Source organism: Dendrobates tinctorius, unplaced genomic scaffold, assembly GCF_039654945.1.
Source record: "Dendrobates tinctorius isolate UK_male_01 unplaced genomic scaffold, ASM3965494v1 ptg000028l, whole genome shotgun sequence".
In the NCBI taxonomy this organism is placed as follows: domain Eukaryota; kingdom Metazoa; phylum Chordata; class Amphibia; order Anura; family Dendrobatidae; genus Dendrobates; species Dendrobates tinctorius.
The window spans coordinates 64837501-64860624 of NW_027361696.1; the positions used below are offsets into that span (position 1 = coordinate 64837501).

At 41.3% G+C, this 23124-nt stretch overlaps 1 protein-coding gene and 1 long non-coding RNA gene across 3 annotated transcripts in view; one reads left to right on the forward strand and one right to left on the reverse strand.

Annotated features, from left to right (window-relative positions):
• The window catches only part of LOC141085471 (uncharacterized), a 2113-nt gene extending 1721 nt beyond the window's left edge, over positions 1 to 392 (reverse strand). Inside the window, exon 1 of the mRNA XM_073570857.1 lies at positions 40 to 392. Within this exon, the coding sequence (XP_073426958.1) occupies positions 40 to 85 (46 nt within the window). The 5' untranslated portion in view covers positions 86 to 392. The remainder of the gene's footprint in view (positions 1 to 39) is intronic.
• Positions 393 to 5955: 5563 nt separating this feature from the next.
• LOC141084939 (uncharacterized) lies at positions 5956 to 22574 on the forward strand. 2 transcript variants are annotated; one of them, XR_012231176.1, is made up of 5 exons: positions 5956 to 6084; positions 6190 to 6287; positions 15521 to 15580; positions 16749 to 16820; positions 22201 to 22574. It is a non-coding gene; the product is annotated as an uncharacterized lncRNA (long non-coding RNA). The 2 variants fall into 2 exon arrangements; XR_012231175.1 differs by lacking the exons at positions 5956 to 6084; positions 6190 to 6287 and adding an exon at positions 6646 to 7005.
• The last annotated feature ends 550 nt before the right edge of the window (positions 22575 to 23124 follow it).

The following is a 23124-nucleotide window of genomic DNA, read 5'->3' on the forward strand; positions in this document are numbered from 1 at the left end:
CAAGATCACTGCTGCATCACACTGCATTTAAATACTTACGAAAATCCTTGCGGACCCGGGGAGAGGCATTGTCCCAGCCATCCATCAGCGATGCGGCCACCTCGTTCCAGAGCCGCCGGATCACCACGTTGTCCGAGTGCAGTTGGTGACGGGTGTCCCACAACGGGACTCGCTCCTGGACTAGACGGATGAGCTCGTCGTTGTCCAGGGCGAGGTCCTCCTCCCGCTGTGGAGCCTAGAAAAGAAAGACAAACATTAATCTTTGAAAGATTTAAAAAAAAAAAAATATCGATAACTAGCTGAAGAGCCCGGCGCTGCCCGGGCATAGTAACTAACTGTGGTTAGTTATATAAATTTAAAATTATCCTCCATCCCATAGTCCCGTGCCCATATTCCATCATACATATCCTCCATCCCATAGTCCAGTGCCCATATACCCATCACACATCCTCCATCCCATAGTCCCATGCTCATATACCCATCATACATATTCGCCATCCCATAGTCCCGTGCCCATATACCATCATACATATCCTCCATCCCATGCCCATATACCCATCATATATATCCTCCATCCCATAGTCCCGTGCCCATATTCCATCATACATATCCTCCATCCCATAGTCCTGTGCCCATATACCCATCATACATATTCGCCATCTCATATGCCTGTGCCCATATACACATGATACATGTTCGCCATCCCATAGTCCCGTGCCCATATACCATCATACATATCCTCTATCCCATGCCCATATACCCATCATATATATCCTCCATCCCATAGTCCCGTGCCCATATACCCAAACAAACAAACATACACACAAACACACACACACACATACACACTTTGAGCCCTAGATATTGATAAACAATCCATGAAAAAATTATTTGTTTTAAATGGAAATAAATGGAAAAAAAACAACAAACATCGAAAAAAACAACCATGAAAATTTAAAAAAAATAAAATTAAAAAATACAAAAAAAAAAAAAAAAAAAAAAAAAACCAGACTAGAAAATAAGTAAAAAAAAAAAAACAAACAGTCCGTCTGTACTTACATCACGTCTACCCGCCCGCACTTGGCCTTGCTGCTCCTGCCGTTCCTCCGGTGGTGGTGGCGTGATGGAGGATGAGCTCTGAAAATTAAACCAAAAAAATTAATCACATGTGTTTATTTTTTCAAATCCATACGGAAGCATAGTACTCACTTCTTCTGCCTCTTGCCCTGTCCCGGGGACATATTCTTCACCAGATGAAGACATGCTGCAATAAAAAAAAAAAGAGACATAAGTACATAGAAATGTATTGAAATTTCAGCCAGACATTAGGTTTTTCATACTTACATTGGTGCAGCTTGTGCTGTGTGTCCACTAGTGAGCAATCCTTAAAGTATTGTGGAATCCCAGTGCCCACACCATTTTATCACCTTGGTTCAATTTTGTTTTTTTACTGTCTAGACCAAATTTCAGTCATGTTTATGTAAAAAACGCATGCGCATAAAAACGCAAGACCATGCGCAAGTATTGCGCTCCCATAGGCTCCAATGTGGTGTTTTTGCGCATTCCGTGCGCATTCCGTGCGCATGCGTTGTTTTAACGAGACAGGGCGGAACCAAAAATGCAACATGTTGCGTCTGACGCGCCTGGCGCAAAAGACAAAAAAACGCATGCGCACGAAAGCGCAAATATGCGCAAGACCATGCGCACATCATGTAAAATATAGGTGCGCAGTGCGCATGCGCACTGGTGCGCCCGATGCGCTGCGCACAAAAGCGCTAATGTGAAACCAGCCTAACTTGTATTGGGATCATGGGTTCCAACATGGCAGAGTCAAGAGTGATATGATTATGGGAATGCCCATTGGTAGTGCACATTTTGACAATGAGGAGATACATACAACCTACAAATCCTTGGGCGGTTTGCAACATGACTGGTGTCTTGTAATTAGAGTACTCCTTCATAATGACAATATAAGGCCTGTCTCACACTTCAGTTGTTTGACGTCAGTTACAAACCGCCAAAGTGTGAAAAAAACGGATCCGTTTCCGTTGTGCAACAAACGGATGCCACCGGATAAGAGAGAGAAGAGGAGAGATATTTTTTTCGCGACTTCCAGAACGCCGTTTAGGGTTAAACTGCATGAAAGGGAAAATCTTCCAGGCATGCGCAGTTTAAAATAGCGGTCCGCCGCAGGAAAAAAAAAGTTACATTATCCGTCTGCTTCAGCCGGCCGACGCTAAAATTCAAACGGATCTGTCAAAACGGATGAAACGGACGGCCATCAGTCATAATCCGATGCTAATGCAAGTCTATGGGGGAAAAAAACGGATCTGCCCAAAAAAATGTCGGATTTTTTTTTATAAAAACGGCAGATTTTGACTGACATCAAATAACTGAAATGTGAAACAGGCCTTAAGGCCCTGTCACACACAGCGAGATCGCAAGCGAGATTGCTGATTTTGTGACGCCACAGCGATATCACTGTGTGTGACATGTATCAGCGACCGGCCCCCCTTCTGGGTATCACTGATCGCGCTCGAATGTCCTGGGCCGTTTTTTGATCGTTGGTCTCCCGCTGGCCAGCACGCATCGCTGCGTGTGACAGCGAGAGACCAGCGATCAGCGACGCTGGGAGCTGGTTTCCAATGTAAACAGTGGGTATCTAAGAGCCGCACGGCTCTTAGTTACCCACTGTTTACCTTGGTAACCAGCATGCACGCTGGTTTCCAGGGTAAACAGCGGGTATCTAAGAGCCGCACGGCTCTTAGATACCTGCTGTTTACCTTGGAAACCAGCTTGCTCGCTTGTCCCGATCACTGGTGGGTCTGTCTATGTGACAGCTCACCAGCGATCAGCTAACTATGTCCCAGCGATCCCATCCACGTCGGATCATTGGTGGGATCGCTGGGACATTGAAGAGTGTAACAGGGCCTTCAGGCACATGATACACACACAGTCCATAGATATGGTACTGAAGGGCTTTGTCCCATAAAAAAAATGTATCACCCATTCACAGGATAGGTGATACATGTATCATCACTGGGCAGCAGCTGTGATCCCCACTAATCTAAAAAACAGCGGGATTAAAGAGAACTTATCACTTGCTCAAAAAAAAGTGCCTTGTATGAATCCCTGAGCTCCCGATTCTGCTTTTTTTTCCCCCCCCCCCCCCCCGTTTTGCTCTGCATGGCTCCATTGCCAAGATATTCACATTTGTTGTTTTTGGAGCACAATATGTGAAATCTCATCTAGGAGTTCGAACAGAGTCTTCTCTGGGAGCGTGTGCTTTCCCTCCTCCCTCTCAAATGTTGCCAGTCACAGCTCAGTAGCTGATCTACCAGTCTACCAGTCTCAGATGCTGGCGGGATGGCTTGTACATTATTTTGATCAAAATTATGTTTACTAAATACCCTTATTATAATTATTTTATGCATTATTTGCAGTATATTTTTTACTTTTTAGTTCAGGACATTTGTGTTTTTTGCTTTTTGCAGTGTCAGATGCTGCCTAGCTGTGATTGGCAGCATCAAGAAGGAGGGGATGAAAGCACACGCCCCCAGAGAAGACTCTGAAGATACGCCCAATTTCACTGCAAGCAGAGATTTCACATACTGTGCTCCAAATAGAACAAATCTGAATATCCCTGCAATGGAGCAAATTAAAAAGAACAGCAGAGTCAGCAGAGGCAGGGATTTTTACAAGGTATTTAATACATTTTTAAGCAAGTGATAGGTCCTCTTTAAAGTCCCCTATGTGAATGGAGCAGAGTGAGAATGTGCTAAAGACAATGAGTGGATGGGTGGTTGCACTTTCTCACTATTGCGCTAAAGACCCATGAGACTTTTGGAATCCCTTTGTCAGAATTGGTGGGAGTCACAGGGGTTTATCCAACAGTGGATACGTGATATATGTGGTTCATAGAGCAACCCCTTTACCCTACCCATACACATAATATGAACCGAACTGGGAGCAGCTGACCATCTAAAATGCATGGGGATATCCAACTGTCCTAGACTTCTAAGCAGATGATGTAGGGGAAAAAAAGGATTGGGCATCTTAAATTTCAGTATGCCTGATCTTTTTATTCTCACAGTAGTATAAAGGAAGGGGGATCAGGAGAGATAATATTCGGCAGATGGAGCTTCTCTTGCTTGATATTGATGATTTCCAACGTATCAAAATGTCTAACAGTATAGGAGCCGATCATTCATCATTATCTTGTACCATGTAAAAAAAAAAAAAAAAAAAAAGGAAAGCAAATGGAGTGGAAATAAGAACTGGATAGAAGCTGTGCTGATAAAGACAGCAGCACCCTGGATATACACAGAGCTTTCATCCAGCCTGTATTACCGGGAGGAACATTCTCACATGAGAACAAATCTCAAATTTAGATCAGGCTGCAAACTGCATATCATGGGCTGGAAAATTGATGAAATAACATTTTTTCCATGTCAAAAAACATTTGGTCACAGGACTGCAGCTGAAATCCCTCATGAGATATGACGTGTGTTTCCGATCTAGATTACAAAGCTGCAATGCATCAGTCACTGGTCACTGTGGTATTATAAAGAAGGGTTAAAAAGCAAATACATGTCATTACTACCTGAGAAAAAAAAACAATGTTGGAGCACCTTTTCATAGAACCTTAAATTGTACCATCCCTCTGTTATTCCTCCTGGAAATGCATGGATGGGGTATGAAAATGTACATATGATAGGGTGTGTCAGAGTGTATGGAGATGGTCCTAATTGACAAGGGGAATGATAATAACCAATTGCTAATTTATTCATACATTTCCAGGAGGAATAAAAGAAGAACAGTGCAACAAAAACGTCTAAAAAATTAAAAAAATATTATGTGAAAATATGTAAAAAGTCAGCATCTTGGACAAACGGACACTACAGAATTAGCTTTGACCAAACATAACAGAAGTTCTCCGAGGATCAGATGTCTGGGCAGACAAGCATGGAAAAACCAAGTGCATGCTGAACACTATGGCTGGCAATTATGGTGATAGGTCGGATACTTTGCATTATGTCTTAAGAGCAGTAAAAAGGGTATATTAATGGAGTGATTGTGATTTCTGAAAAGCCCTATAGTTTATTTTAAAAAATAAAAACTGCCCCTACTCACCAGTCCCAGGTCCAATGCAGAGTTCCCAACGCTGCTATGGTCTGCAGTTCTGCAATCAATCAGAACTGCACAAGCCGCTGAGGTCACTGATTGCCTTGTTGACTCAGTGCTGGACCCAGTGAGGGTGAGTAAGGCAAACCTTGTTTGTTTTAAAAACAAACTTCAGCCGGGAGACAGGTTTTTTTCCGAAACTGGAAAACCACTTTATATATGCCCCCAATTAAAATGGAGTTGAATCTTATGACACAAAGTGGTCTAATGTGCATTTCACAACATAGAATCAGAGTAAAATGGATCTTTGCACTTGTTACAATGTACATTCCCATGATGTTCTACTTCTTACAGCTGTCTAGACTGTAAGGCTATGTGCACACGTTGCAGATTCACCTGCAGTTTTTTCCACGTGGAACTGCAGGTAAAGTGACCTGCGGTTTTCCTGCGGTTTGGTCTGCGGTTTTGCACCTCTACTATGTTAAAGGTGTGAAACCGCTGCGGAAACCGCCCAAACAATTGACATGCTGCAGTTTGGAAACCGCAGCAAAACCGCACCGTCAGCACAGTGTTTTTGAAAACCCATAGGGTTTCATTGTACTGTACTTGGTCTGCGGAACTGCTGCGTTTCCGCAGCGGCAAAAACCTCTGCAGAAACGCAGCAGAATCCGCACCTTGTGCACATAGCCTTAGAATGCATTCTCCCCTTGTAGTCCTGCACTCCAGTTACTGACCTGGAAATGATGGACAATACCAGGTGCAATGATGGACATGACCGACATCAGGCAAAATGACAAATGGCATTGTGCTAGGATAGAGGACGAATAATAAAAAGAACAAAGGTTGGGCCACGAAAACCGACCCCCTGCTCCCTCCTGTGCTTATCGAGCCTCATTCATCAGAACGTCTTATGGCAAAACTATCATAGTTGCCCCCAGAAAACAATATTTCCAGAGCAGGGTAAGAAATGAATGAGACCCAGCTGGGTGGTTCTCGGCGGAGGGCAGTCACGTTGTGTGTGAGTGTGCAACACTAGTAATATTTGGACCCCCGTCATTGTTGCAGACATCCAGGAGAGGATTATGAGAAGCCCCAGGAAATCGATGCAAAATTTTTCTTCTCCATTCATTGTCCATGAAAATCGGACCACACTCAGATGTTTGGTAAGTAGTGGTGAGCGACCGTGCTGGGATAAGGTGTCATCCGCCATGCTCGCGTGCTGAGGGCCTTCGGCGTGCAAGAAAAATAAATTTGAGTCCCTGCAGCTGCATAATGTCTTGTGGCTGTTCGACAGCCATAACACCTGCATGGATTACCTGTTTCTTAGGCAAATCCTGCTGTCGAACAGCCACGAGACATGCAGCCGCGGGGACTCGAACATACTTTTCGAGCACGCCGAAGACACTCGGTTAGCACCTGAGCATGCTTGGATATGCACGAGGCCTTATAAGATACAGCGCAAAAATATAAATGTATTAGGCTTGACTACTTTACATTTTTACTGATCGTATATGAAACAAGGGTAACTAAGTACAAAATAAAGAGCCACTTTACCATCTTGAGCGATCTCAAAGCTGACTCTCCTAGCACTCACTTGACATGCTTATGCTGCAGTCAATCAGGGACCACTGATCGGCTGCAGCCTTTCAGTATTCTGTAAAAAGTACAAGACAAAAGGCTGCAGCTGATCTGCAATTGAAATAATCAGGGAAATAAAAGTACAATCAATACAATCTGGAAGGAGTGATCTGTCAAGCAGCGCACGTTTAATCCATAAACTTTCTCTTTTGCAATCTGATGATTTGTGGTCACGGAGTGGCCCTTTGGATGTGCAGCAGCCTGACCCTTCGTTCCTATATGTCTGTAACTCTCCTACATAAGGTGCGTATAATGATTTGATTTCACATCAATCCCTACTCGGGTAAGACCCTATTGCGCTTTTTTTCTTTCAGCTGTCTGACTAATTGATTGGCTACAGCAGTTCCATGATATGGCAGTGTCACATAACAGCTGAAAGAAGCAGCAATACAACCCATCTGGCTGCTCCACTTGTGTCGCTGCCAGTCGCCACATAGTGCCAAGTTTAAAGCTGTTCCTTTTTCTAATCCTGATCCATACAAGGGACCATCATCACTAGGCTTATGGCTTCAGGGTAAGGCCTCTTTCACACTTCAGTTTTTTGCATCAGTCAAAATCCGCCAAAAGGACAGATGGCGGATCCGTTTTAGTACTGATGACAACGGTTTTTTGACGGATCCGCAAAATGAAGAATTTTAATGGAATCGCAGCCGAGAGAGAGAGAGAGACCGGCACCCAGAAAGAATTTCGGGTTAAATGAGTGTCTGGAGGATCCGCCAGAGAAAAAAACGTTGCAAGCTCCGTTTTCAAATCTTTGAGGATGGTGACGGACAGCAACTTTTGGCGGATCCTCAAAAAAAACGGATGAAACGGACGGCAATCCGTCACAATCCACCATTAATGGAAGTCAATGGGGGAAAAAAACGGATCCTCAAAAGAAAATTGAGGATCCGTTTTTTTCAAAACCTGGCGGATTGTGACTGATTGTAAAAAACTGAAGTGTGAAAGAGGCCTAAGTCTGTACAAGGCGGACCTTGTAGAAAAAGAGTACAATTGATCATTGCATTTTCATCTTTTTTTTTTTTTTTTTTTTTAAACCTCTCAATTTGTGACTTTTTTGATTTGTCTGTTTGTTCGTTTTCAGATTCTTTTATGCCAGTGTGGCTTTTACAGAGGTTTTGAAATAATTAATCAAATATGATTTTTTTTTTTTAAAGTTGCAAAATTTTCCACAAATGTTTTCCAGTTTGTCTGCTGCAGTGATTTTATTTACGTTAACTAAATGGTAACATTTTTCAAAATGTGACTTTTTTTGCCACAAAAAGTGCATAATGAGACTAAGACAGAAAAAGAAGAGCATTTGTTTTATTTTGTACAAAATTTGTCAACCGCGTGCTGCAAAAAGAAGACAACAAAAAATAGAAGTCAAAAAAGAAAAAGGGACAATAATGATGAATCGGGGTTATAACCTAGTCCAATTCGGTACGGCTTTGATGCACATGGCACACAATTAGCCACAACAGAGAGGAGTGTCTCTTTCTGCCGGTACTGCTGTACTGTTTGCAGATGATGTCAGTGTATCAGACGTACAGTTTGTGCAGACACCAGCTCTAATCACTGCAAGCCATGAGTTCACAGGATCTTGGATTCCAAATAAGAAGTTGTTTTTCACCTACTGAAGACCCAGGAGGGTGAGGGTGCGACACCTGTTTGGGTAGTGACATAGTATTACCAGCCTTGGAATGAGGTTGCATTTCCTTTCCCTCTCTATTGACTTTATGGCTCAAGGCTAGCAGCTCACACAATAAATTGGCCAAACAAATTCCATCTGGCTAACAATATATTCCCCCCCCATCTGACTCGGTAAGCAAGATCTAGTATTGGAAGAGGGTCCTCCAATGACGGCCAACTGTCTGCCGGTGAATGGGGTAGGAAGGAAGATGACATATTTTACATAGCAACAACGTAGACAGTACTAAACAGCTTGGCGGAGATTCTTATTACTACATATTGCGTATCAAATAGTCAGTATATTTCAATATATTATCTAATATTAACCCTTGAGCCTGTTTTCACCTTCCTGATGAGGCCAAATTTTACAATTCTGACCAGTGACACTTTATGTGATAATAACTCCGGAACGCTCCAGCAAATTCCACTGATTCCGAGACTATTTTGTTGTAACATATTGTAAAATGGTAACATTTCTTCAATATGATGTGTTTACTTGTGAAAATATCGGAAATTTGGGAGAAAATTTTGAAAATTTCACAATTTTCAAACTTTTAATTCTTATGCCCTTAAACCAGAGAGTTATGTCACACAAAATAGTTAATAAATAAATGTAATAATTTCCCACATGTCTACTTTACATCAGCACAATTACACTATACTATCAAAATTTTACATTTTCACAATGTGATATTGATAAAAATGGCACAAAAATTTGTCCCACAATTTTTGCTGAATGTAGGAATACCCAATATGTGGCTGTACAGTTCTGCGTAGCCACATGGCGAGACTTGGGAGGGACGGAGCGATATTTGCTACTGGAGCGCAGATTTTGCTAGAATAGTTTGCGGACTCCATATACAGAGCTTCTAAGTGCCACAAGAGCAGAATACCCCTCAAGTGACCCTATTTTGGAAATTATACTCCTTTGAGAGTTTATCTACAGGTGTAGTGACGGTTTTGAATCCATGGATGTTTTCCAGAAACAAGTAGCAGTGGATATTACTGAGTGAAAATTGCAAACTGTCGTTGTAGTGACTAGTAAGTTGTAGTTATTAGGACTTTGATTTGAGAGTGCAGAATTCGCTGAATTTCCTTTGGGGGGGGGGAATGAGCTATTTAGCTTTTCCAGAGCCTTTGTGCTACAAGTAACATGGAAGCCCCCTATATTGACAGACCTGAGATAGAGCTTGCTTTTTTGTGGATTGAGTTGAAGCTTTTGTTGGGAACATTTGCGCTCACATTTATCCGGCACTCTACACTGAGCACTTACATCGGGGTTTACATCTAAATCTCTGAGTAATGTGATTCAGATGGCAGGCAGCAGAATTTCTCTGAACTCTGTCTGGCTTCTGTTCAGTGGTTTCCTTCTTTTCAGAAGTGCACAAAACTGTGGCTGACAATGCTTTTATACCTAAAAAGACCGCTAGATCAAAGGTCAGACAGGATCCACAGTGTCTCCACCTGCCTCATTATAGTGATCTTCTGCCGGGGGTTCTGTTTGAATCACGTATTTCAGAGATTGACACAGAAACCCCAGTGTAAGTGCTCAGCATAGAGCTCAGGATAAATGTGATCCGATCCTTACTGTGATCTTTGGGAGGCAGAATGAACAAATTTACAGCAGGTGATGATTTTTTTTTTCATGCCGTCCCGGTTGGGGTATAAGTGATTAAGTAACTTTATTCTTTAGGTCGATATGATTACAGCGATACCAGATTTATAGATTATTCTGTTTGGCTGCTGTCACACACTGAAAACGCTTTTTATTGCAAAAACCAGTTTTTGCATCCCTACATTTAGATAGTTATAATTTCTCCTTATTTTGGCTGACAGTCATGTGAGGGTCAGAGTCACCATGGAGACAATCGATGGGAGCAAAGAGGGCGCTCCCTCCCTCTGCAATGCCCCGCAATTTCACTATCTCTATTGGCACTGGTATCAGAGGGGTTGAACGCCCGCGATCGGTGCTAGTACAGATTGTGGACGTTGCTGCAGGGTCTCAGCTCTCATATAGAGCTGGAACCAGCATTTGATCTTTTCAGTGCTCAGTGTGAGGCCACAAGATCATCACGCCTTTATATATGCAGTGATTTGCATGAATGCAGCTCCCGCAGCGCCGTATATCTACGGCGCATGTCAGGAAAGGTTTGAGGAGTAACTTTTGCATTAATTTTAACTTTTTTAATTGATTAATTTTTAATATTAATTTTTAATGTTAAAATAAGAAACTTTGTAATATATCTCGTCAGAGAAATCTGCTTCATTCTCGTCCTGGACTGATCATTCCTTCTCAGTTAAGGGGTAAAATGAGTAAGTCAGATTTTACCATTCTTGAGATAGAAGATGGCAGTTAGTGCTTTGAAAATCGATGGAGATGGGAGAAGATAGATGGGGAGGAGCTTGGGGAGGGAGGAACTTAAAGCAGACATATACTTTCTGCTGCAACTTTTTTTTTCAAGAATGGTTTTAACATTTTTCAGATTACAAAATTACAAACTATATGAAAAAAGGAAATGGAGTAATAGGTGATTTGACTAAAGAGAAACCAGTCTGTAAATAACCTTTACGATATAAGTCTATGAAGTAATATAAATGACTGTGCAAGAGGTTAATGAACAGCAAAGTAAACTTTACCAATGGAGGCAAATGAGCGCAAATAACAATTGCCCATGTTTCCTCCTCTCTCCCATCAAAGAGAATTCTTGTGATTGTAGAGGAAATAGTAGTAGAGAATATAGTAAAAGAGGATATCATCCTCGTGGTGTGAGGCTTTGTGTAACCTGTAATGGAAAATTAAGATAACATTATTGGAGGATCTCCCATCAATGGCCTTTGTTGATACCAGGGTGGCACGGTGGCTCAGTGGTTAGCACTGCAGCGCTGGGGTCCTGGGTTCAAATTCCACCAAGGACAACATCTGAAAGGAGTTTGTATGTTTTCCCTGTGTTTGCGTGGGTTTCCTCTGGGTTCTCCGCTCGCCTCCCATATTCCAAAGACTTACTGATAGGGAATTTAGATTGTGAGCCCCAACAATTGTCTGGTCTACGGCCATGCTCGCCAGGTTGTTTTTCATAAAGGAATAATTTGGAAGTTATCAGACAGTTGGGAAAATAGCAGGTGAAGTGCCGATGTGAGACAACGATATGTGAATATAGATGTAACCTGCAGCCAGCCAAATTATATAGTTTCACACTGGGGAAATTTATGCCATCGTTCAGCCTAGGTTGAGATGACATATGAAAAGGGATTCCAGGACGCACCCCCAAATAAAGGATCTATGCAAATAATTGATTTGTTTTACTTCCTTTGGCTTTATATGTATGTGTATATATATATATATATATATATATATATATACACAGTATATATATATATATATATATATATAGAGAGAGAGAGAGAGTTTGTAAAGCAACTTGGGAAATTCTACCATTTTTAGTCAATTTGGTCTACCTAAATAATATGTAAGGGTGTAATGGCACCTGTTATGAATGGGTCACCGTGGAGGAAAAACCTAAACCAGCTAAGCCCCAGAAAAGCCAGAGAGGTTGGTAACTATGCAGATTGCAGATCCCTGATCCTAACCACACAACTAGCAGCAGCTGTCGAGCGTACCTACGATGAACCTAGATGCCTCGTCACTGCCAGAGGACTAAATAAGCCTAAATCAAGAAAAGGGGAAAACTAACTGCCCCAGATCAGACCCCAAAGGAATAGACAGCCCCCACACATGTATTGACGGTGAAACAAGATGAAAACACAAACATAGGCAGGAAAATAGGCTGAGCAAATGATGGGGCCCAAACTAACTAGAAAGGATAGGAAAGGAAAGACACTGTCTGCAATCTGCCAAAAACCCTACAAAAATAATGTCCAACACTTCTGATAACAAAATTAACCCTGAAGTCACTAGACTTCTCCCACTATATCAGCACTCTGAAACTGAAATATTCTGAGGCAGAGCAAAAAGAGGCCAATCTAATAAGGGACAATAAGCAAATTGGCAAATACAGATAAGTAAGAGTGGAAATTCAGCACAGCCCCAGCCGGGGCTGGCTGACCACACAAAAAAACTGAATAGAACAACAAAATCAAGTGTGAACATTAGCAGAAAAACTTAGCATGAGCTTACTGGAACAGAGCTGAGAACCAAGACTTGACAAGCCAGAAGGAATCACCAGCTCCAGAATAGGGCGTCGGCTGTCTTAAATCCAGTCTGAGATTCCTGAGGTCCAATTGTCATCCTCCTTATCAGGTGGCAAATCTCTACTGATTAAATCAGCCTCACTACCTCCTGTTACCACCAGAGGGAGCCTGGAATGAGAACTCACAACTGGTAGACCAGAAAATGAACTCACAACAGGCACCATATGCTTATGGTGGATTCTAGTGACTGAATAATATTAGCTGAATATAATTGTAGGGGAGATTTAGTGATTGTGGCCCCCTAAGTCGGCAAGAGAGTTTGTTTTCCAAGTTATTGACATACAGCTCTGGCAAAAATGAAGAGACCACTGCAAAATTTTCAGTTTGTCTGATTTTTCTCTTTAAAAGAACAATTTAAATTTTACTCAAAAATATACCTATAGTCTATAAACTTCTGACATATCTCTGAATTTCCAAGCACTAAATGTAGTATTTTTTTTTTTCTAAAAATGAGAAATGGTCAAAATTAAATAAAAGAACCAGTGCTTTCAGACCTTAAATAATGCTAAGAGAACAAGTTCATAATCATTTAGAAACAACAGTACTAATGTTTTATCTCAGGAAGAGTTCAGAAATCAATATTTTGTGTGAATAACCATGATTTTAATCACAGCTTTCATGCGTCTTGGCATGCTTTCCACCAGACTTTCACACTGCTTCTGGCACAAAAATGTAAGCAGTTCTTCTTTGTTTGATGGCTTGTGACTATCCATGATCCTCTTGATTACATTCCAGAGGTTTTCATTGGGGTTCAGGTCTGGAGAATGGGCTGCCCATGACAAGGTTTTGATGTGGTGGTCTCCTTAATTTTTGTCAGAGCTGTATTTGTTGACCAAAGCTGTTTACTAGGACCTTTGAGAAGCAGAGCCTCTGACTTATTCTTAAGGCTCCCACCTTCTTAAGGTCATCAAGCAGATTCATTTAGAAATGTTAGCATGATGTCATCTGCCAAAGCTGCAATCCAAAATTCTGTCTAATCAATTTTAGGACCTTAAAAACTTGAGATGTGTTGAAGATGGAAGAGTAATTTTTAGCAGCGGGTCTACATCTAGTGAAACCTTGCTGAGCTGGACTCAAAAGATGTGGTCGGTAGCTTTGAAGCAGAGTCACATGGATTTTTTGCCATAAATGTATAATCTTGTTTTAAGTGAGTAATGGGGTGGTAAGATTGAGGCAGAGTGTGAACTTTACTCGGTTTTGGGAGCAATATTATTCTTTAATCCAATAATTGATAAACTTGTCAATATTCCTTGAGTTAAGGAAACTGGTAAGTGTAGGTATAATATCAGATAGTAGAAGTTTATAATATTCGGCATAAGAGCCACCTGGACCTGGCGATTTATTGTTTGATGCAGAAGATATTTCCAATTTCACTTCTTCTTCTTCTCCTGAACTTTTTGTTGTTGTTATTATTATTATCATTTGTTTCATAGATTTAAGCGGTAACTGTCATTTCAGGAGAACTAGCAGCAGAATGTCTGTGTCTCCGCCTCTAGTTCCTCCCACCACCTTTCTTCATAGAATCTTATGAGCACCAACTGTCATCTCATTAAATCTCAGTAATGGGAAGTCTGTATTCACTGACCCAGGAATTGAGAAGTTTGAGAATGAAAGATCAGTCCAGGAGGAGAAAGAAGTGGATGATGTAACTACAATGACTAGCCCAAGCACTGTTGGACACAGACAGAAGAGTACCCCTATACAAGAACAGTATATGGCACCTTTTCAGCCCAATAGCTCATTGAAATGCACAATTCCATCTGTTTTGGAGGTGGTGGCCCCCTTACCTCTTAGGCCACTGGGTTGCACCACCCCTGGTCCATACTTGAGTCCAAGGCACGACCCAAGTGGCTCCTCTGAGCCTCGGTCCCCTAGACTGTCAGGTCTTGCTTTCCATGTGTATAAAGAGAGAGACCTGTCAGAGGAGTAGTGTATAGAGAAGCCACCGGGGACTTGCGTTTTGGATTCTTCATTATCCCCTGTCAGTGCTTCAAAGGTTGTTTTTGTTTCTGAGTTTTTTAATACATGCAATAGTGGAGCTGCCAATGGACCAGTTAACAGGTTCATTTTAATGTGCATTGGCAACTATATAGTATAGTCTCTTTTGCACAATATTTATGCAAAAATTCCTTGTATTACACAAAGGCTCATTCACTCACTGCATAAATTCACCGGTGCTGCAGATTTAAAATCCATTAGTGTGGACCTGTAGAGTGTCAGAATTGCAGCAGATTTTCCATTGTGTTTTAAGGGGGCTTTACACATAGCGATATCGCTAAAGCGTCACCAATTTTGTGACGCAGCAGCGATATTGCTAGAGATATCGTTACATGTGATACTCACCTCCGACCGGCTCCCCCACTGGTTATCGCTGATCGCGCGAGATTGGCCTGGTCCATTTCTCGTCGTCGGCTTCCTGCTGGCGCCGACGAGCGAGCCATGGACGCGGGCGGAAGACGGACACCCTCGCCGCGTCTGAAAGGTAAGAGCAACCGCCTAGCATCGTTGCGTTACTAGTGAGATATGCCTGTTTGGCAGCTCACTAGCGACCATTTAGCGATGCACCAGCGATCCTGACCGGGTCATATCGTGGTCGGGATCGCTGGTGCATCGCTAAATGTAAAGGGGCCTTTACAGTACCAGACACATCGCTGGAATCAGGGTCTCTGCCCCTACATCATGCTGCTCTCAGATAAGGCAGCAAAAATCTGCTGACTGCTCATAGAGGATAACCATATATCTTGGAGGAAAACTGCTTAAGATGGAAGATATATTCTATAAATGAATTTGTGGCACTAGAATAATGGTTCAGATAACAAGAGACTTGGAGTGAGACTAGACCTCAGCGTCTTTTGATGCATTACAACTTGACTTTCAGGAAACTACCCATTCCAATGTTTAAAGTTTCATCAAGTGGATAAACAAGATCTACACACAGGTGGGAATATAAAACCATGACACTCTGCCTTTCCTGTAATTTGCTTCTTTATTTGCCGTTGTGTGTGTTGTGTCCAATTTCCATATAAACATCATTTATTTTATAGTCTTCTCAGGTCTTGCAGTAAGTCTGGAGGTCGTGGAAGGTGCAGGACCGATGGCAGCACTTCTCCACAATTCCAACCTTCCTCTTGTTTCGTTCTGAAAGCCGATGTACCAGACTAGGGGCTAGACCTGAAGAGAAACATTTGTAGACATTATATATCATAGTAGGGAGTAATAGTTCATAATGGTCTATTTATATGAGGACCTATCACTGGATTTTTATAATTTAAGTGGAGTACCTCCTCCAATTGCCACTATTCCACTGATTCTGGAACAGTTTTTCTTTTTCTTCTGTGACCATCCATTCCAAAGTTATGCCCCCCAGTAATAAAGATGCAAATTTTCCCTTCAGCTGGGTGTATAACACACAGAAATTCTCTGTGGGCGTGGCTGCATTTTATTGGCCAGCAGGAGAAAGAGGAAACGCCCACAGAGAAGTTCTGTGCTATACATCCAGTTGGTTGAAATGAAAATTTGCATCTTTATTTCTATGGGGCATAACTTTTGAACAGAGAGGTGCAGACAAAAAATAAAAACTGTTTCAGAATCAGTGGATCAGTGGCAATTGGAGGAGGTACTCAGTTTAAATTTAAAAAACACAGTGAGAGTTCCCCTTTAAGTAGAAGAGATTTTATAGTCCCATCAACTAATTTCTAAACCCTGACTCCATGAGCTAATATTACTGATACAATTGTCTAACCTGAGGTCATATCAGGGTTATTTGACTATTCAGGTGAAGGATCAGATTCCATTTGGTGTTTAACCAAATTTCCTCAAATCAGATATCAATCGGGAACGACATGTCCAAATGAGGAACAGTTTTTTTATGTGGTGAGGAAAGAAGGTTTGTAGAGTTAGACACACAACATGTATATCGAAAAAGACTCCAGTATACACAGGATAATATTTCCATCACATTATCATGGGGTTCTTCTATTTCTCACATGTAACATATATCTTGCTGATAAGAAGAGAATAATCCAGCTTCTTGACAAAAAACCCCCACTTATTTAAAGCAGGAGGTTCTGTCCGATTTCAGACTGACGATTGCTTTGTTCTCCCAGGGATAAGCAGCCGGCAGAGATGAAGTGACCACATACTCTCCGACTCCTAGCAATGAAAAACGCCTCGTTCTGGTTTGTATATTTGTTTAAAAAAAAGTTGCATGATCGAACTGAGGACGTTAGCCATGCAGTTAGCCAATTTTGTGGCAGCGATTATGTTTCTGGCATTGTTACTCATCAGGCTGCCCGATTGTAGTTGACCAGAGATCATATTCTGACATTTGGTTGAACGTTTTGACCTGTTGTTGTTGGGACAGGGAAATGTCCATTGAGGAGGATATGGAAGAAGTGCATGAGTGTCGCCTGGTGTCAAAATCTCACCAGTAAACAAGTGTCCTGCTTTTAGGAGGGCATTGCCACCATTCAAACATTGACTCAATGGGCCGTGAAAGACAGTAATTGTTGCTGTCGATGGTGGAGTGCACCTTCAGGCACAATGTTAATGCCAAGGAACGACCCATGGTCTCTGTCATGTGAAACTACAGAGGAGGGTTGGCTTTCTTCAAGGAATAATGGCGGCTAGAAATCTTCCACATGCCATAATTTTGCAAAAGGCAGTAGTGATGAGCGAGTATACTCATTGCTCGGGTTTTCCCAAGCATGCTCGGGTGATATCTGAGTATTTTGTTGTGCTCAGAGATTTAGTGATTGTCGACACAGCTGCATGATTTGCGGCTGCTGTACAGCCTGAATACATGTGGGGATTGCTTGTTTGTTAGGAATTCCACACATGTATTCAGGCTGGCTGGAAGCCGCAAATCATACAGTTGTGTCGACTAAACCTCCAAGCACGCCGAAACACTTGAAGATCACCCGAGCATGCTCGGGGAAAACCCAAGCAATGAGTATACTCGCTCATCACTAAAAGGCAGTACAATCCTGGTGGTACAGAATTGATTGTGGTGAACATGGACACGTGAGAGTTGAGTTTCCACATAAACGGATGAGCATGTTTTCCAGACAATTGATAATGCAATGGAGGAAGAAGAGCAATAGTGCAAAAACCAGTTGATGAGGATGTTGGTGGTGTTGATGACAATAACTAGACACTATTTGAGTATGTGGTTTGACTACCAAAGAGATGATTTTGAGGAAGACCCCTTTAGCCTTTCTCATATTGCTGGTCAGTTTGCTTTTCCTACATGAGCTATTGATGCCGCTTTAGGTGCTGCCAGAGAGCCATAGTTCCTAGTTTGGATGTCCAGGGCTTATTTTCCTACTACGGAGCTTGCAAACTACAATAGATCAGTAGATCTTTTTTAACTCAATTATTACACCCTTCCCGAAAAGGTGGTCAATCCAGGTTTTGCGGTCTGATCTTGGACCAATTTGCATGGACGTCTGAATGAGCCCTAGGGCTACATGCACACATTAAGGCTGTGTTCACACGTAGCAGTTTTTTGCTTTTTCGCATCGATTTTGCCACGAAAACGCAAAAAAAAAGCATTCCATGCAATCCTATGGCATTCCGCACATGTTGTGCTAATGCTGCGGATTTTTCCGCGGCGGAATTGCATCGCCGAAAAATACGCAGCATGCTCATTCTTTGTGCGGAATCGCAGGAAAATCCGCACACATAGGAATGCATTGTTCTGCTTACTTTCCGCATGTGGCTGTGCCTACCATGCAAAAAGTAAGCAGAACATTTGCGGAAGGTACCCACGGTGTGGAGGAGAGGAGATTCTCCTCCAGGCTCTGGGTACCATATCCCTGTAAAAAATAGAATTAAAATAAAAAAATCATCATATTCTCACCTTCCGATGTCCCTCGCAGCATCACCAGGCCTCCGCGATGTTCCCGGCAGGTCCCGTTCCCAGTGATGCATTGCGACAATGACCTTTGATGACGTCGCAGTCTCGCGAGACCGAGTCCGTTCCCAGTGATGCATTGCGATAATGACCTTTGACGTCGCATCACTGGGAACGGGACCTGCCGGGAGCATCGCGATGATCGGGAACGCTGCGCGGGACTCCGGAAGGTGAGAAGAACACAATTTTTTATTTTTTTAATTATTTTTAACATTAGATCTTTTTACTACTGATGCTGCATAGGCAGCCTCAATAGTAAAAAGTTGGTCACATTCGTCAAACACTATGTTTAACGACTGTGACCAACCTGTCAATCAGTTTTCCAAGCGATGCTACAAATTGCTTGGAAAACACTAGCATTCTGCAAGCTAATTATGCTTGCAAATCGCTAGTTTTTCCGCGGGAAATAGACGGGAATTGTGGTTTTCTCGCATATTTCCCGCGGAATGGAATTCTGGAATTCCCGCGGCAATTCCGCAACGTGTACACATAGCCTTAGTATTTGCAGCAGATTTTTTGCCCCAAAAACAAATGGCAGAAAAAAATCTGCTTAAAATGCACACATTTTTGTTGCATTTTTCAATGAATTTTGTGTTGTGTTTTTATGTGCGTTTTTTACCCCCAATTAATTTGAATGGGTGAAAAAAACGCTGCAAAAATATTAAAACAAATGACATGGTGCAGATTAAAAAAAAATGCTTTGATGATTCAAATCTGCAAGGAAAAAATAAGCAGCGTGTGCATGAGGTTTCAGGGTAAGTGCACATGTAGTTTTTAGGGTGTGCGGATTTTGTTGGAAAATCCGCAGGTAAATCCGCAGGACAAAAGTCCTGCGGTTTATCTGCGGTTTTACCCTGCGGTTTCACACTTCATAATGAGAAGGTGTGAAACCGCAGCGGAAACCGCACAAAGAATTGACATGCTGCGGATTGTAACCCGCAGCAAAACCCCGCGGAAAAATCCGCAGCATGTGCACTGCATTTTTTTTTCCCCATAGGAAATAAAGGTACTGTACAACGCAGCAGAATCTGCAGCGTGTGCACATACCCTCAGAAATCTCATTCAGTTTGCTTGTACTGTAAAATGCTGCATTTTTTTTTTCATGGAAAAATCGTGCAAAAATAATTGGGCAAGAAGGCGATGTGTGAACAAACCCAAATGTATTCCAAAAAAATGGTTTTTTTTGGCAATCTTTTTATTTACTGTATTTTTTTGGAAAGCAGTCAAAACAAATGGAATCTGCAAAAAAAAAAAAAAGATGGTACAGTAGACATCTTCCTTTACTTACAACACTGAAGATGTATGCACAATCTGGCATACAGTCAGGGTATAGATATACCATATGTTAGATGACATTCCCGTAGTGTGAATGGAACCAAAAATTTTGGCGAGTTTTATTTGCAATCAAACTGCACTAACTTTACAAAAAAAAAAAAAAGAAAAAAAAAAAAGTCACAGCTCTTCTATTCTCTGAGTGTTCAAACAAACAAGAGGAGCAAATACTTGTCAAAGTGACTCGGGTATTCATTAGGTGAGAACGTCAATTTACAAACAATGGGAAGCAAGATGATCAAACATCTGAGACATCAGGCTGCAAAATGAGAGATAACTGCGTTTTCCGGGAATTTCCACTGTTAGGCCGGGGTCACACTAACCGGCGCAAAATACGGTCCGTAGTTTACAGGCGTAATACGGATGACAGACCCCTAAATAGTGCTCCGTATGTCATCCGTAAGCAAGGTGTGGTCGCGTATTTTGCGCATGTCTGCATCCGTATGTAATCCGTATGCCATCCGTATGCTGAGATTTTCTCGCCGCCTTGCAAAATGGACATATAATGGAGCCCTATAACAGGGTTTCTAACAGAAACGAAATAATAGATATAGACACATAGAATACATATATATATATATATATTTATTTATATTTCACAGAGTTCTTCATAGCAGAATAGCCACTAATTCAATTGGTGGCTTTTGTGAAATCATTCCCCAAGCCGACACGAAATGACACATGGCTTACATTCAGTAAACCATTTCATGTTTTGTATGTCTTTCATTAGTAATTAGATGAGGGTTGATGTGTAAAATTTGGGAGGTGTAGGTGTTAATTTAAGGGGTTAATTTGTTGTAAAAAAAAAAAAAGTGTGGGCTCCCGCGGTAATTTGTCAATGTGGGAGCCCACACATTTTTTAACAACGAATTAACCCCTTAAATTGACACCTACACCTCCCAAATTTTACACATCAACCCTCATCTAATTACTAATGAAAGACATACAAAACATGAAATGAAATGGTTTACTGTATGTAAACCATGTGTCATTTCATGTCGGGTTGGGGAATGATTTCACAAAAGCCGGCAATTGAATTAGCGGCTATTCTGCTATGAAGAACTCTGTGAAATATAAATATATATATGTGTCTCAATGACGTGTGTGTGATATATATATATATATATATATATATATATATATATGTGTATTCTGTGTGTCTATCTATTCTTTCGTTTGTGTAATAAAACCTGTCAGTGTGAGTTTACTGTATAGCGCACTGAATTGCCGGCTTTTCTAAAGGACACTGGGTGCGTATTTCTCGCAAGTCACATGTGTGGTCCGCGTGTAATGCGTATTTTTTGCGCACCCATAGACTTGCATTGGCGTACTACGGGCGTAGTACGCTGACAATCGCAGCATGCTGCGATTGGCACGGACCGTAGAATACAGATGAGAAATATACGGCTGATGGGAGCAAACCCATAGAGAATCATTGGTCCGTGTGTAATGCGTGCTTTTAACGCCTCTCACTCGTCCGTATTCCTCTCTAGTGTGACCCTGGCCTTAAACTGACCAGTGAAACAATGATTTCTTATGTAATGGGGAGATTTAGGGATTGATCACACGGCACGTTTTTGTTGCAAGATTTTTTTTTCCCCATACTTATTTGCTTCAGAAAAATGCAACATTTTAATGGGAGCTGCAAAATTAATGAGATTTCTGACAAAAAAATTTTGTTTGTTTTTTGCTTAAAAATAATGTGGGTATTAAAGCAGAAAACAACATATACTCATCTACCAGACCTGTCTCCACCACTGGTCTGGTGTGTGTCTTTAGGCTGCTCTGCATAATTATTTCTGTGAGCCACGCCCAATTGTAAAGAACATAAAAATTACCACTAAATAAAAAGTCCCATATCTCTGGAACCATATGGCGGATTTAAAAAAAGGAAAAAGCAGAATACTCTCTGGAGCGGAAGGAATAAAATAAGGCCGGGGTCAGACTGGCGAGAAACTCAGACGAGTCTCGCATGTTAATACCCGGCACTGCCGTAGGCACTCAGGAGCGGAGCGAGCTGCTCCATGTATTTCTATGCGGCCGCACGCTCCGCTCTTGAGTGCCGGAGACAGTGCCCGGGTGTTAACATGCGAGACTCGTCCAAGTTTCAAGCAAGTCTGACCCCGGCCTAAGAGCAACAAACGTGCCATTTTAGATCTGGTGACAGGTCCTCTTTATTCTATTTAAAATTAATTGGTGACAGATTAAAAACATGCAGCTTAATAATAATTTCCTCTGATGCTACCATCCAACACCATGTTACCTATAACCTTCAGTGATGTGATGGCCCGTACATATTTTTACCTTTGTAGTTGTGATAATAGAGACCTTTGCCTTCACACACCAACAGAAGAGCGTCCACAAGGTGAATCCCGCAGAGGTGACGAACACTAGCTCCTTGAATTTCCGTCCAGCAAAACATCAACACCAGAAATATCGCAGCTTTTCTCCATTGTCGGCCCATACTCTTTTTGAGTACACAGAGGAAACGCTGAATCTGCAGATAAGATCAAAATCACTGAATGTCAAAAATATATATAGAAAACATTTCTGTAGTTTTTACAATTGGCAAAGTTTTGATGGAATAAGTTTTAGGTTTGCAGTATTTGAATATTTTGGTAAATTGCCAACAACTGAAAAAAAATTTAAAATAATGTATTTAATAAAAAAATTCTTCCAATTGTAATTGTATCTGTGTTGTTTAATAATATATGTTTATTTTTATTGCTGCTGAATATTTTTTTTATTTTAAATATTTTTATTGTTGAATAATGCTTTCATACTTTTTTATTATTTATTTCTTTATTTTTTATTCTCAAGTAGTCCTATAAGGCAGAATGTCTTTTTCTTGCCTTGGAAAATGTAAGGGACATCTGGAAAACCTGGATGAAATGCAAGTCATCACTATAGGCCATTACATTTTTCATCATTTTCTATTTTGGAAGTGCTTCCTTCATTTTTTTAATTGTATTTGAGGACTGGTTTATGTCTGGGATTCTTTCGCATCCCTCTCTCCTTTGCTAGTGTTGCACTGATTTTTTCGAAATAGATAAGAGATAGATAGATGAAATGGACAGATAATATATAGATAGATAATAGATTAATAGACTTTAGCTCTGTATTTTTTAGCCCAAATGTTGCCTTTTTCACATTGCCCTATAAACTTTTGCACTTTTTTGCATAATACGGTTTATTACATTTTTGGACGTTTTTCATTTATAATGTTGGGTTAGAAC